Source organism: Macaca thibetana, chromosome 18 (assembly GCF_024542745.1).
Source record: "Macaca thibetana thibetana isolate TM-01 chromosome 18, ASM2454274v1, whole genome shotgun sequence".
NCBI lineage: Eukaryota > Metazoa > Chordata > Mammalia > Primates > Cercopithecidae > Macaca > Macaca thibetana.
The window spans coordinates 68,050,610-68,066,582 of NC_065595.1; the positions used below are offsets into that span (position 1 = coordinate 68,050,610).

The 15,973-nt window shown below is 44.2% G+C and overlaps 2 protein-coding genes across 11 annotated transcripts in view; both read left to right on the forward strand.

The window, feature by feature from the left end:
* MTCL1 (microtubule crosslinking factor 1) overlaps positions 1 to 15,973 on the forward strand; it is a 125,299-nt gene that overhangs the window by 59,572 nt on the left and 49,754 nt on the right. For 5 of the 10 annotated variants that reach the window (XM_050767353.1, XM_050767359.1, XM_050767356.1 and 2 more), the window contains exons 4-5: positions 10,937 to 10,996; positions 12,128 to 12,205. In XM_050767353.1, coding sequence (XP_050623310.1) covers positions 10,937 to 10,996; positions 12,128 to 12,205 — 138 coding nt within the window. The remainder of the gene's footprint in view (positions 1 to 10,936; positions 10,997 to 12,127; positions 12,206 to 15,973) is intronic. The other 5 variants (XM_050767349.1, XM_050767350.1, XM_050767351.1 and 2 more) reach the window with 2 other exon arrangements.
* Positions 2,750 to 15,973, forward strand: part of NDUFV2 (NADH:ubiquinone oxidoreductase core subunit V2) — a 335,006-nt gene continuing 321,782 nt past the window's right edge. The window contains exon 1 of the mRNA XM_050767405.1: positions 2,750 to 2,759. The gene's annotated coding sequence lies outside the window, so the exon portion shown is untranslated. The remainder of the gene's footprint in view (positions 2,760 to 15,973) is intronic.

Genomic DNA, 15,973 nt, shown 5'->3' on the forward strand with positions numbered 1-15,973 from the left:
GGGCTTAGAGCTAGGGATCCAAGCTGCCGGTGCTTGGAGATGAGAATTGCTGAGGATTTGCCCAAGGGGCATCAATAGCTTTTGTGCAGTAATGCTAGCCAGTGATGCTTTCGATATTTCAGTACAGTTTAGTAGATGATTTATGGAACCAAGCAGTGGCTCCAGATAACAAGAATCCCAGGCAGATGTGGGTCAGTAAGTCGGACAGGGTGTTATTAGGCCTCGCCTAGTGGGAGAGTCTCTTGGATACGAAGCCTTCAGCCTGGGAAGGCAATTAGGGTTTCAGAGTTTTATTTGCTGTCCTCAGATATACATTAAGCCCTTTGTCCTCTATGCAAAGAGGTATTTGATGATCCACAGTGGCACAGAGCTAATCCTGCCTGGGGGTTAATCCTGCAGTTTAATCTCCTGTTCATTTCTGTCTGGCTTGAGTACCCAGGGCCCATCAGTCTTGTCCATCATTTCCAGGTGAGACGGAGCAGAGGTTTAATGAAGGTGTGGGATGTTTGCATTACACTAGGTCAATTCCGTTGTCCTTAAAAAATAAGAACCTTTCTGATTTGAAAAAAAAAATAATATTAATCTTGATTATTTGGGGGAATGGAAAAAAATCTATAAACAAAAACATAAAGTCATCCATAATTCTGTTCCCCATTGATAAGACCTGTTAGCATTTTAGTGTATTTGCTTCCAAACATTTCCAAGACAAAAATATTTAATCTTGTTGAGATTATATTAAGTATATATATATATATATATATTTTTTTTTTTTTTTTTTTTTTTTTTTTTTTTTTGAGACGTAGTCTCGCTGTGTCTCCCAGGCTGGGTGCAGTGGCGTGATCTCGGCTCACTGCAAGCTCCGCCTCCCGGGTTCACGCCATTCTCCCGCCTCAGCCTCCCAAGTAGCTGGAACTACAGGCGCCCGCCACCACGCCCGGCTAGTTTTTTGTATTTTTAGTAGAGACGGGGTTTCACCATGTTAGCCAGGATAGTCTCGATCTCCTGACCTCGTGATCCACCTGCCTCGGCCTCCCAAAGTGCTGGGATTACAGGCTTGAGCCACCGCGCCCGGCCAAGTATATATTTTTAATCCTATGTTTAAAAGGTGAATCTTTTATAAAAAATTTTGTCATTAAAATTTTTTAGTAATCACAATTTTTAATGGCTATACAATATTAACTGTTTTTAATGCAAATGAAAATTTATGTGCCTGATTTTGTTTTTCCCAATATTTTGTTGTGAAAATTTTCAAACAGATAGCAAAAATAATTTTGTAGTGAACACACCTGTTATCCCCACCATTCACACTGTGTGTTAACATTGTACTATACTCGGTTTATCACATGTCTGTCTACACATCTTTTTATTCATTCACCCATCTTATTTTTTGGTGCATTTGAAAATAAATTGTAGATGCCTATTCGCTTTCTCCAAACTACACGTTGTTACCTAGAGCTAAATTTTTGTTTATATAGGTTTTGAGTAAACTCACGTGGACAGAAATGCACAGATCTTAGTTCACATTTACTGAGTTTTGACACCTGTATATACAAAGTTTTACTACTGTAATGGTGTACTCTATAATTAGAATGATACTTAAAGTCAAATCAGAGGGTCTGTAGGGACACTGGCAGATTAGTATAAAATAGTATCAGGAGTAACTCAGAACTTTCTTATGTGCTCTTTGACAGTTAAATATTTTTTCACATTACATGCATCTGAAAAACTGATGATGGGTTTTCTCTGAAAAGAGGGCAACATTTTAATATATCATTTATTTGTATGATTTTTCAGCTTTGTTTTGTTGTCAAAGTAGTTCTAACTCTCTTGCATTATTTCATCAAACTAGGAAATAATTTGCCTCTCTTGATGGACTGGTAGATTTCCTTCCACTAGACCAATGGCAGAGGTGGGAACAGATTATTTTCTTTTTTTTGAGATGGAGTCTCGCTCTGTCACCCAGGCTGGAGTGCAGTGGCACGATCTTGGCTCACTGCAACCTCCACATCCCAGGTTCAAGCAATTCTCCTGCTTCTGCCTCCCGAGTAGCTGGGATCACAGGTGTGCATTAGCACATGGGCCCGGCTAATTTTTATATTTTAGTAGAGGTAGGGTTTCACCATGTTGGCCTGGTTGGTCTTGAGCTCCTGACCTCAGGTGATCCACCCATCTTGGCCTCCCAAAGTGCGGGGAATACAGGCATAAGCCAGTACGCCAGGCCAGGAACAAATTATTTTCTAAAAGACACAGCCTTATATTCAGTCTGACAGGCAAATGTCATGTGTTTCTACAGACTTTCAACTTTTGTAAATGCCCAAGGGCTCATCTGTAGGGTTTTCTCAAATGTATGATTCTGATTCCGTATTTCCTACCATGCTCCATGGTATTGCTGAGTGCCTGCACGGATGTGCCCAGAGTTTGGATTCTGGGGGAAGGATCCTTGTGTTTTGGGTGTAGTCATCATTATAGTTTTGTCATGGTCATCAGTTTCAATTTTACTTTGCACCGTAATTGTAATTTACAGTTTTACTTCATTACCTTTGGTTTAGTTTATTTTGCAATGTTGGTTCAGAGTACTATATGATAGTATGTTTTAGGCAAAACATACCTAGCTTTTTCCAAAAACTAGGCTTCAAGGTACATATCACAAAGGTTAAAATGAGCCAACCAACTCATACTGCAAAGCAAATGTATGTCATGTTCCCGAGTTTGCATGTGCAGCGTTCTTCCTCCAGGAGAAAGTGGCATTTGCTGGGGGGTGTGCTGGGCACCTGTGTCCATCCCAGGTGGCCTGGTGACCCTGACCTTCCACTTGCTGGACAGGCTGTTGCCTTTGGGACCTTCCCAAACTCGTTGACTTGGCTGCTGGGAATCCTGAACCATGCTGTGGCTCATGGCTCCACTCTTCTTTAGCCAAAGTGTCTCAATGTAATTTTCCTCTTCTTTCTCTCATGTACTTACAACGTTTGTCCTCTAATAATAGTTTTGTGTCTTACTTTTCCAAATAAGGAATTCTGCTGTCTGCAGTCTCAGATCCTTTGAGAAGTCATCAGTGCCAACAAATATTATTTCATAGCCATCAGGCACCTGCGAATGTAGCAACTTGTAACCATTCCTAGAATAGTCCTTTGTGCTCTTTTGCTAAAGAAAGGCAAAGATTTTTTGGATGAGAAAAAATGGCAATTTGGGGCTAAGAAACCAGAAAACAGCCCAAATATGGGCGATCGGGCTATGAGAGCCCTGGAAGGTGGCTCTGAGGGTCTGAGGGCTGTGACCTTGAATGTAGGCTTAGGGTTGGGCCCAGGTTGGTAGCCCATCTCCAAGTTTAGGGGATCTTGAAACATTACCCGACTTTTGACTGTGTTTTAGTTTTCTCGTCTGTTACTCAGTGGTAATAACATAATGTGTCCCCAGGCTCTCATCAGGATTGAATTAGATTAGATATTGTCTTAGTCAGCTTGGGCTGCTGTAACAAAATATCACAGGCTGGGGGCTTAAAGAACACATTTGTTGCTCACAGTTCTGGAGGCCGCAGAGTCCAAGGTCGGGCTGGGTTCTGGTGAGGACCTTCTTTCTGGCTTGCAGAAAGCTGCCTTCTCGATGAATCCTCCCGTGGCAGAGAGAGGAAGCTCTGGTGCCTCTTCCTCGTCTTATAAGGACGCTCATCCCACTGTGGGGGTTCCACCTTCACGACCTCCTTGGAACCTAGTTATCTCCCGAAGGCCTCACTTCCTAGTACCAGCACATTGAGAATTAGGGCATCCACATATGAATTTGGGGAGACACAAACATTTAGTCCATAACAGATGTGTAAAGAGAGTGTAGCATTGTGCCTGGCATGAGTGAGTGCCCAGCACATATGGTAGTTGTTAATATCATTATCATTACTGTGCTCTTAACGGGGCCAAGGAGAAAGGGTTTCCTTTGCATTATGGCTAAGGAGGGTTTCCGCTGGGTCCGAGAAGGGGATTTGTGTTTATTGGGTCCTGCTGTGAAATTCCAGTGCGAGGTGAAGCGAGCAGCCCCATGGTGTGAAAGGAAGCAGGTTCCCCGGAACTGTTAAAGGGATAGGTGAAAACATAAATAAATAATACCTCTTACGGCATAATATTTAGAATAGAAACAAATAAAGGGATGAGTGAAGAGGAGGAAGGGGGAGGGGGCATCTTCCTGCTAGGATGTAGTGTTTCTGGCTGAACGCGAGGCTAATTAATTCACATCCTTCACATCCATCTTCTAGCACTTACATGACAACTTTAATATGGGTAAAATAATCTTTTTTATATGATAGAGATGGGGCCTTGCAGTGTGGCTCAGGCAACATCAAACTCCTGGCCTCAAATGATCCCCCTACCTCAGCCTCCCAAAGTGCTGGGATTACAGGTGTGAGCTCCCATGACCAATTTAATATGAGTAAAGGAATCTTAATAACTTGCTTCTAAAAGGGAGAAGAAGACCTCTGTAGCTTCATTTCGTTAATCTGATTTTATACCTGTGTGTGCTATAAACTACCCCCCAAAAAACCTACAAACTTTCTAAATAATAAGAATCTGTAAGAATTCTGAAAATTATCAGTCTGCGTCTACATCCTCGTTCCCATACTGACTTATAATTTACAGCATCTTAATTTTTATTTGTCTCCTTTTATTACCAATCTAAATTTTTTAAAAAAATTTAGACTTTCAAAGTCTGTCTCTGACATATTTTAGCAATTGAGAGCTTATTAATTTTTCTGAAATTGGAAGAAATTGGCCAACTTAAAATAGGAAGCATTAAGAATTGACATGAAAGTCCAAATAATTGCCTAACTTTGTATTTTATTTAATAATTTTCAGTACTCAGCAAAGTATCAGCCTTAGATGGATTCAGTTTGGATTCACAAACTTAATTTTTTTTTGTTTTCAGTAGGAATATGCAGTTGATTTGCTGGCAGTTGATCAGGCTAAAAGGAGGGAGTAGAATTAGTCACCAGGCAAAGCCCCCACTGGGGGATTCATGTTATTTAATAGTCTGCATTTACCTCTTCCCTTCATTGTTCCTTGGAAGAGACTCTCCATTGGATCTCTGAGGCATCCAGAGGAATAAACTGGGCATGACTGATGTGCACACAAATTGTCCTACACCCGCGGTTACTTCACCCAGGGTCCGGTGGCATCTAGCACTCGACACTGGACAAGACCCTGGCAGGTGGCCATTGAGGAGCCTGCACGGCTCCATGCTGGAGGCACAGTGCTTGTTCCTCATGACTGCTTGGCACTTGGCCAAGGGGACCATATGCCTGGAGATGTGTAATGCAGTGGGGTACCTGGCCAGTTTCCCCAACCCCCAGGGGGCTTCCTGGTCTTTTTAACCAACCACATATGCATAGGCTATACTCGAAGGACCAAGCTGATGAAAACAGTATCAGCCTATGGGAAGAGACCCAAGAAACTGGTGAATAACTTCCATTGAATCGTTATTGCAATCCCACATAGGAGATCTGTGATAGTCTCTTTCCTCTGACGTCTTTAAAATACAAGTTTTATTTTCCTGACCTTTTTTTTTTTCCATTTTAAAGGAAATAATACTTACTGTAGATCATTTATGAAAAGCCACAAAAAAAGAAAGTGAAAATCACTAGTAATTCTGTCATCTGAACATGATGACCATTAACATTTGGGGGTATCCTGCTCCAGGCCACTTTCCTAACATATATATATGTTATATATTAATATTATTTAATATATGGTATATATTTAATACATGTTATATATTAAATATAAATATATTTTAAGCATTTTGAGATCACTAAATATATGCTGTCTGTAACCTGTATTTTCTTTATAGTGTGTTGTAAGCATTTCCCGTATCCTTAAATAGTCTTCAAAAGCATGACTGTATCTAGAAATCTAGTATACAACATGAGGACTATAATGAGTCCTATTGTATGATGTACTAGTGATTTGTCAAGAGCATAGCTTTTAGGGATGCTAACCACAAAAAATAAGAAGAAAGAAAGAAAGTAACTGTATGAGATAATGGTTATGTTGATTTGCCTAACTGTAGCGATCATTTCACTATGTGTATTCTGAGATGAGCATATCAAAACATCATGTTGTGTATCTTAAATATATACAGTAAAAAAAAGGAAAAAATTGTAATACCTCCATAGTACTCACGATGATAAAAGGTGCTGTGAAGAGCATTCTCATTCATAAATCTTGGTGCGTGTCTCTTGTCCTTAGGGTATGTTCCCAGAGGTGGAATTACGCCTCTCAACCTATGCCTTTGTAAGGCCGAGCTGCACCACCATCCCCCACCCCAGATGCTGCGGGTTTCTCCCGCCCCTTCCTCTGCACAGAAGTGCCCGTCTTCCTGGGTTCGTGCTAACACTGAGTGCCCCACTTTTTTGAATCTATAAATCTCTAAGTGAAAAAAAACTTATTTTAATTGTCAGTAATTGTGTTTATTGGCTGTCTGTTTATTTTATTAAGACGTGTTTTGTGTTGCTTGCAAGATACTACTCTTTTGTCTGTCATGTGTTAGAAACATCTTTTTTCCGGTTTGTCATTTGCCTTTTAATATTGCAAGTGGTTTCTTTTGATGTATTTTTTTTTTAAGTTAAAAATCTTGCCAATCTATCAATCTTTTCTCTTGCTGTTTCTGCTTTTGTTTCTGTGTTTATAAAAGCCATACTCCAAGAACAAACATCAGTTCATCTTTTTTTTCTCATGCCTTTATGATTTTTTTTGCATCTAAAATGTTAATTCATCTAAGATTTATCTTGATATAGTATGTGTCTCATCTTTTTTGATCTCACAGTGTGTATAGTTATTTCACCAACACATACCAAGTAGTTCATCCTTTCCTCACTAGTTCAAAATATGACCTGTATCAATTGTTAAAATCTCATATATTCTTTAATCTATTTGTGAGCCTTTTGTTTAGTTTCATTAATCTGTCTGTTCTTGTACCAGCACCGAACCATTGTATTTTTGTATCTAATAGCACAAATACTGTCATTATTTTTCCTTTTCAAAGTGTTCTTGGCAATTTTCACCAATTTATTTTTCTAAATCGGGATCAGTAAAGTAGTTTGAGGCTTTGCAGGCCCTAACAGTTTGTCATTAGTGCTCTCCTCTGCCCTTGCAGTGCAGAGCAGCCATAGACAGTGAGAAATGAGGCTGTATTCTAATTAAACTTTGTTTACAAAACAGGCTGTGGGTTGATTTGTCCTGAGGGCTATGGTTTGCCGACTTCTGTTCTTGATGAGTTTTTGAATTATTTTGTCCATTCTTACCACCCTCACAAACACATAAAAAGTACGTATAAATACGCATACACACACACAGTTTTCGAATGTGTGTGTGTGTGTGTGTGTGTGTGTGTGTATTTTAAGGAATTTGGTTAAAATGACATACTTACAAAATGGTTCGGAAGAAACATGGTCTCTTTATAACAAGGTCTTCCCATTAGGCAGCATTAAGCATTATTTTATGTTGATCTTCAGTGTTCTATGGTTTCCTTTCTGGTTAACTAAACTTACTTACTTTCTTTCTTTCTTTCTTTCTTTCTTTCTTTCTTTCTTTCTTTCTTTCTTTCTTTCTTTTTCTTTCTTTCTTTTCTTTCTTTCTTCTCTCTCTCTCTCTCTCTCTCTCTCTCTCTCTCTCTCTCTCTCCGTCTGTCTGTCTTTCTCTTTCTTTCTCTCTTTCTTGAGGGAGTCTCATTCTGTTGCCCAGGTTGGAGTGTAGTGGCACAATCTTGTCCCACTGCAACCTCCACCTCCTGGGCTCAAGCGATTCTCCTGCCTTTGTCTCCCGAATAGCTGGGATTACAGGTGTAAGCCACGACGCCCAGCTAATTTTTGTATTTTTAGTAGAGACAGGGTTTCACCATGTTGGCCAGGCCGATCTCAAACTCCTGACCTCAAGTAATCTGCCCACTTCGGCCTCCCAAAGTGCTGGGATTGCAGGCATGAGCCATCGCCCCTGGCCTCTGGTTAACTTTAAAACTTTAACCCTTGCAGTGTTTTTCATTCTAGTTGCCACTGTGAAGGGAGGAGGAGCGTCCCATGACTCCCTGCCTGTTCTGTGAATTGCTAGAAGGATGGCAGGACTCAGGGCTACAGTTGACAGCCCATCAGCAAGCGAAGGGGAGACATGGGGTGGGTAGGGGTGGCTAGAAGAGTCCATCCAAGGGCTCCCACCCAGAATGTGCTCCAGCCTCCAGCCTGAAACGCAGCAGCCCATGATTCTGCATAGATTTTGTCTCCAGTTCTAGCTTTCATTTTACTTCTATTTAGTTTTCTTTCAGGGTGTACATTGGGAGAATGTGATGAAAGCCAGGGACAGCAGGCTCTGCACTCACTGCGGGCCCTGATCGCTATTACAGCTCTGGAATTAAGTCCCTTAGGTTAAAGCTTGGCAGAGAGCCTGCTGAATCATCAGGATTTATCTCACTCAGCTCATTCAAATAAAAGAAACCTCTGGCCGCGGACAGTGGCTCACGCCTGTAATCCCAGCAGTTTGGGAGGCCAAGGCAGGTGGATCACCTGAGATCAGGAGTTCGAGACCAGCCTGGCCAACATGGTGAAACCTCATCTCTACTAGAAAAAAAAAAAAATTAGCTGGGCATAGTGGTGTGCACCTGTAATCCTAGCTACTTGGGAGGCTGAGGCAGGAGAATCGCTTGAACCAGGGAGGTAGAGGTTGCAGTGAGCCGAGATCGTACCACTGCACCCCAGCCTGGGCAACAGAGTAAGATTCTGTCTCAAAGCAAAACAAACAAAAGAAACCTCTTAACTGAAGCATGAAGGTGAACATCTTGGCGAACTTTCTTATTAAGAGTGGAGAAATTCAAGCTGTCCTTAAGACAGGCTTACCTTTACCTGTTGGTGGAGACTGGTTCTCTTTGTAGTGTGACCCGCTTTACCAAAAAGGCTAAAGGAAATAAAGCCTTCTGCAGCTGGGGTTCCCTCCACCTTTGTTAGTCAGGGAGCCTGCCGCCCCTGCTCCACGGTGATTCCGTGGCCCTCTTCAGCCCTCTGCCCTGAGGGCCTTCTCTCAATTATCTATTTTATATTTTCCGGGTCTCCAGCCTCCTAGAGGCCAAGGGGCAGCTAGAATTTTAACTGTTTCTTAACCTAGGATTCTTGCAATAAATGGCAAGGGCTGGCATTCTGAGAGTGAGACACTTAAAATGTGAACAGTACTGAGTTAATGAACTTAAGTTCTAACTGCGATGTAAGTGACTTGCATATAGCCTCCTTTGCAAACTCTTCTGATACAGGGTGGGCACCCAGGAGTAAAGCCGAGAGAGTCCGGGCTCTGAGCAGATCTCAGATGAGGTCCTGGACCCCGAGGTGGAGGTGCAGAGGGGAGGGAGGTGGGTGTTGGGGACAATCTCTTTCCTTTTGCAGACTTGCCTTATAGGTCTAGGGCCAGCAGAGCTCTGCTTCCCACCTGCTTCCTCCCAGCTTTCCTCAGGATTAACTTAATCTTTGCAGATTAAGAGGCTACAAATCCGTTCATATTCCTCTAGGAGGCTTCTCACTCCTCATTTCTTTCTGCCTTCACACTTTCCCTTTGCAGGAGCTGGTGTATCTCCCAGTTAGTGTGTTGCAGACACCCCTAGGCCCCTTTACTCATACTTCTGTTTGTATTTTCAGATGTATTTGCAATTTCTTGCCTGGAGTCTATAATGTAAAACTACGCAGGGCTCCCAGGCACTGAAGGACACAGCCAAGGCCTTCATTTCACATAGGAATAAGTTATGAGCTTTGTAAGATCTTTAAGATGGAGGTTTAGCCATGAATTAGAGTGGGTTTTCTGAGAATTTCACAACCTAGTTAGGTTTTGTCTGTAAACAAGGGCCGCCCTTCTTCTTCCTTCACAGCACTTTTTATCTGGCCACTCAGGAAACACCAGTTATTTGTTTGTTTGTTTGTTTTTGAGGCAAGGTCTTGCTCTGTTGCCCAGGCTAAAGTACAGGGGTATATAGGCCTGATCATAGCTCATTGCAGCCTCGAACTCGTGAACTCAGTCTTCCCGCCTCAGTCGCCCTAGTAGCTGAGACTACAGGCACACGACTCCACACCCAGCTAAGTTTTTAAAAATTATTTTTTGTGTGGCCAGGCGCGGTGGCTCATGCCTGTAATCCTAGCACTTTGGGAGGCCAAGGTGGGCAGATCACGAGGTCCGGAGATCGAGACCATCCTGGCTAACACAGTGAAACCCTGTCTCTACTAAAAATACAAAAAGTTAGCTGGACGTGGTGGTGGGCACTGGTAGTCCCAGCTACTTGGGAGGCTGAGGCAGGAGAATGGCGTGAACCCGGGAGACGGAGCTTGCAATGAGCTGAGATCGCGCCGCTGCACTCTAGCCTGGGAGACAGAGCGACTCCATCTGAAAATAAAATAAAAAATCTTTTTTGTGGCGACAAGGTCTTATTACTATGTTGTTCAGGCTGGTCTCAAACTCCTGGCCCCAAATGATCCTCCCACCTTGGTATCCCAAAGCATTGGGATTATAGGCATGAGCCACTGCACCTGGCCAAGAAACACCAATTAATTCTCATATTAGCCCAAACAAAACATGATTTGGAAAGTGAACCAGCTCCAGAAATATGAGTTATCTGTTCCCAAACTTCCTGCCTTTCTCCTCCTCTTCTTGCCTTCTCTGCACTGTTAAAATTATCCCAGCCACTCTCCTTTTTCATTAACTGAATACTTAAGGAATACCCCAAATACAATAATTAGGATTTCAAGAATCTTAAGATTCAAAGACCTCCTCCAACTTCTCCGACTGCATTTACACATTGACTCTAAGTTGTTTCTTGATTTTGGTGGGAAACAGCCTCCGTCCAGTGTGTGTGTCCCCACCTGTGGGGATGATGTTTGCTAATGCTGGCTGTCACATGTGAGCCCTTGGTCACAGAATGTCACTTGGATCTATTTCAGAGTTCCCTAAAAAGAAGAAGCACTCGGGAAATGTACAAGGAGAAGAAAACCTTTAACCAGGTAAGCAGAGGTTTTCATTCTAATGTTACATCTCCTGTAAGTGAAGTCACTTCATTTTGAATTTTTTTCAGTGTTAGTTTTGCCTTTAATACATTCAAAGAAACATTACCTGTCCAAACACGTGGACTCATTCCTAACCTCCACAGTGTGAACATTTTCTTTGCAAACCCACAGATCCTCCCTCTTGTTTCTCCCCGACGCTGACAAGCTGGTGATTTCTTCAGGAAAAAGAACTGGCTTTGTGTGAAACAGAATTAAGTGTAGTTTGGGGGCCTGAGGTACTTATAAATGGTAAAAAGTGTTTTGACCTTCAAAGTCATCCACACAGTGAAATAAAACAGCCACTGTGGAGTCGAGTCATTCATATGACACTGTTTTGAATGTTGTTGTTGTTTTTTAATGTGCAAGCTGAACAATATCTTAAATGGTCCTCATTGAAGGTAAACTATTCTCAGCCCTTTCTAGATGCACAGTATGCATTCTTCAAAACTTTCTTAGCTTTTCTGTAAATCTGTTTTACTGGATTCTGTTTTTAAATTGCTGCTAGCATTAGGTGGTGGAGAGAACAAAGGTGTTATTGGGATATCAGCTCACTGCAGTCTGAGAGCAAGTGGTAATTAGAGAGACACAATGAGTCGGGGTAACTAAGAGCTCAGCAACCTCCACCGACCTCCTGCCGCCCTGTCCCTGTGAACTCCCCTCTTAAGGATCCCCTGGGTTTCCCCATTCTCCAAACTCACTAATCCCCAGGGCATCATTCAAGGAGGGGCAGGCCCCTGCAGCAGCAGAACGCGGAAGCTCAACTGTTTGCTTCCACCCTCCCCAGCCTCCCAGCCTCACTTTGGAATCCATTAATAATAGGGAAATTAAAGTCTGCCACCCACTGCTGGGTACTTACACTCTCCTGGGCTGAGAGTGTTTTCAATCGACTGGCTCTTGCCCAGGGAAGATCTTTTCCTTAAAAGGGGAAATTCTGCCACATTGTGAAATGAACAGCATTCGCCCCGTGGGTAAAACGGGCCAAGAACAGGAGCTGCCGCTCCTCGGGCGCGTGTCCGAAACCCTGGTACCTGGGATGCGTTGAACGCCCGCCCAGCCGGCGGGATGATTGAGGAAGGAGTTTCTGTTCAGCAGAATGGTGGAATGGAGCGCGCTGGGAACTGCAGGCCCGCAACCAAAACCCAAAGGAAGCTGGCGCCCCGGCGCAAGGTAGGCACGCGGGCAGTCACCCGCTCGGGGTGCTGGCTGGACGGCTGACTTGCAAGCCAAAGAATATATACAGGGAGCGATATATTTCTGTGGCTTGACAAGGCCTTTCCCGCTGGTGGTGATGGTGGTGGGCCCCTGGGTGTCTCCCCTCCTGGCCATGCCTGCCCTCTGCCTGCAACAGGAATCGTGTGTCAAATGGAAAGTTGGACTTGACCTGCTTTCATACCACATTCCTGGGGTTATCCAATGATCTCTTGAAACCAGAAATGATATCCTTCAGTTTAGACTCGGCCTTGCTCCCCGCCCCCACCGCCCCGCGAGAGTCTTGGCAGAGTTTTAAGAAGTCTATGGTTACAACATAAGATGGGCATCCAGCCTCCCACTGCCTGAGCTGAAGCTGTGATTCCCCATCTTATGAGGAGTGGCTTCGCCTACTCAGAACAGGCCGAGCTCAGCTTCCCTCAGGCCGCCCCTCTCCTGCACACAACACCCCGCAGGTGCAGCGGGCCCTGCCCTAGCTGCCTCGACCTCACCGAGGACGTGTGACTTCATTTAATACACACTCTCCCATGGCTTCCAGGACAGTCTTTCAATGCTGCTTTAGTCTTGGTGGCAGGCCTCATAGTGCATGCATGGTTGTCAAGTCGAAATGACAGCATGCTGTCATACTGACAGCTTTTTTCTTTAAGGAACGAGAAGACGTTTTGGACATTTTATCAATCCTCAGGTAATCTACACATTGACACTCGTTAGAGTATGTCATAGGATCTTGCTGCTTTAACTGACCTGGGTTTAGGTTCAAGGAGATGGAAGAGAATTGTTCTATGATAGATTTGTAGTGGATGGTGGACAGAGGGGAATGGTGTGAGGTTGAAGGTTTCCGGAAATCGAGGTGATTTGAGGGCTCTATGGGGACATTCTGCCTGCATGAGGGGTGCAGATAAGCATGTATAACCTCCGGCGTGTTTCAGGACCCTTCTCAGAGATGATCCTCCTCCCCCAATGTTTCAGTTCAACTTGTTGGGGAAGACCCCAAGGAGCTGGTCGTAGCTATTTCCCTGAGCCTTTCTTGTCATATCATTTTTCCCCTTACACGGGGTTTGTGGTGAACAAGGAGGGACCAGGCAGAGTGGGATTGCCTCAGTCCCTGGTCCACGCGCTTGTTTGAGCCAAAAGCTTCCCGTACCATGCAGGCAACAGTGCCCCTTGCCTGCCCCTCCTGGCCTGGCTCCACCACATCAAGGCCTCGCCAGCTGCAAGTTTCTGTGGACGCTGGTCACAGCAGGCGGCCCTGCCCCGACCTTGTCCTGCCCAGTCTCGAGTCCCAGGCTCAAGAAGGGTGGAGAGTGGGCCGAGTTTCCCCGTAGCTGGACGACGCTGCCCTCTGTGATCTCTGCTGCTGTGGATTTCTGTGCTTTAGAGGTGGAGATGGGATCATTTAGATGATTTTTGACAATGGACGGACACTGGCTCTCAAATTAACAATGGGGCTGAGGGCACTCCCCTGTTTTCTGGTCCCAAGCTTTTAAGTATTTACAATCCATCTCTGTTGACAAGTATTTTAGCTTAAACTGCGTTCCTTCATGGGAACAACAAAGACCTGTCTGTGTATTTGAATTTCTTACAAATCTGTGTTTAACAAAAATTGAAAAGGTGCTTTTTTGTTTGCTCTACTTTCGAAAGTTCTAAGAAGCTGGGGTTGTTTAAAAGTAACTTGCCAACTTCTCGTACATAGTAGGTACTTAATAAATATGTCTTGAAAGAATGAATGAACAAGGCCAGGCTCGGTGGCTCACACCTGTAATCCCACACTTTGGGAGGCTGAGGTGCTGGATCACCTGAGGTCAGGAGTTCGAGACCAGCCTGGCCAACATAGCGAAACCTCATCTCTAGTAAAAATACAAAAATTAGCTGGGCGCGGTGGCATGCTCCTGTAGTCCCAGCTACTCGGGAGCAGAGGCAGGGGGCAGGAGAATTGCTTGAACCTGGGAGGCGGCAGTTACAGTGAGCCAGGATTGTGCCATTGCACTCCAGACTGGGTGACCAGAGCAAGACTCCATCTCAAAATAAAATAATAATAATAAAAAAGAATGAATGAACAGATAAACAAGTATGCTTTTCCTCTAGTATTAGTATTAAATAACAATGTATGTCTTTTACAGTCCATGTATTCTGTGTAGGTTCTTTCAAAAAATATGTCATTACCCCAGTGGCGATGATAGCCCATTCGCCTCAGTAGTTGTGAGTAGGGCACACAGCCTTACTTCAGGTTAGTCACAGGATTGATTTTTATGTCTGCCTAACCCAAACCCAACCAAATCCTTCATGTGATAAGTTCTCAGGACTCAAAGACCATGTGACATTTATATGTTATTCTCCTAATGTGCAAAGAAGGAAAAAACTCTTTACTGGCTCCTTTACCCAATACTAACTGTGTTTCAGACAAATAAGATAATTTCAGGGAGCTAGAGCATGGTGATTTATCATATACAAACCAGTTTATATATAAAAAATACACTTTTTAGGTTTATGATTTATCATATACAGACCATTATTTCATTTGACCCTCATCACAACCTTGCGGGTCTGTGATTAGCCCAGGCCCCTTGGACAGTAGGAGGGGCAAAGCTAGGACTCCGGGCAGCGTGTTTGACCCCAAGTCCAGCAGGCCTGGTTTTGTCCTCAGCTAAGAGATGACAATGGGCATGTCATCCTCCCGAGGACGCACAGATAGCGCCAGGGCAAGCTTTCCCTGTGGCAGTGGCTGCACACTTTATCGTAGGTGTGGGCCTGAGCCTTCCTGGTCATATCGTTTTTTCCCTTTCCATGGGGTTTGTGGTGAGCAAGGAGGGCCCAGGCAGAGTGGAAGGAGGAAAGTTGGGAGGTGCCGAGGGAGGCTTTCTCTTTCTATCAAATTGTGAGTGTGCGACCAGACTGCGGCAGAGAACGAGCCATGCTCTCTGAGTGTAGAAGCTGCATTGTGAGCACACGTGACGATCTGAAGGGGTTAATTCTCCCCCGGGGGCTGACTTGTTCCAGAGAAGGGCGACAGGCCTGGAGAGCAGTTTGATGCCTTTTCCTCTACGAGGGCTGTGGGATTTGACTCCTGTAGAGCTGTTGTTGTCAGTTTCTCTGTGTGATGGGGGAAACCTTTGCTGAAGCCTTTTGGAACTTTTGATGGCCGATCAAAGAGGAGTGATTTGTGAAATCGGTTATTTTTCCCATCTGCTGGATGTGAATAGTAAAACGTTTTTGCAAAACCAAAATGGGGAGTTCATCTGGCTTCAAAACAAGGAGACCAGCCCTGCAAAGCAGAGTTGACTTTCCAGTGGATCCAAAAAGTGCCGTTCTGACCTCAGCCAAGCATTGCAGGCTGTGAACAGCAGAGTCAGCTTTGAGGATCCTCCAGAACCCTCTGGAAGGCCTATGAGGACACTTCTCAGGTTTTGATACACTTGACTATCCAACATTTAACTCCTTGCCTTGGGTCTCCGAGTTTAATTTCCTGCTGTGTCATAGCAACTAAAGGGAAAGGAACATAAGCAAAGGTTCTGCAGCTGCACTTGCATGGCGAGAGGCTGCAAGGAGCCCAGGTGGCTGGGTGTGCAGTACCCAGTGTGTACCCAGAGCTCGGTACTGACTCAGTACGCGCCTGGACTTCCAAGCACCCTCATGCTCATGCCTCATTTTTTTTGTCATATCATTCTTGTGGGGCCTTAGGGCTGGGGAGACCGGGATGGGGAGAAGCGAATTGCCCTGTCTCAGGTA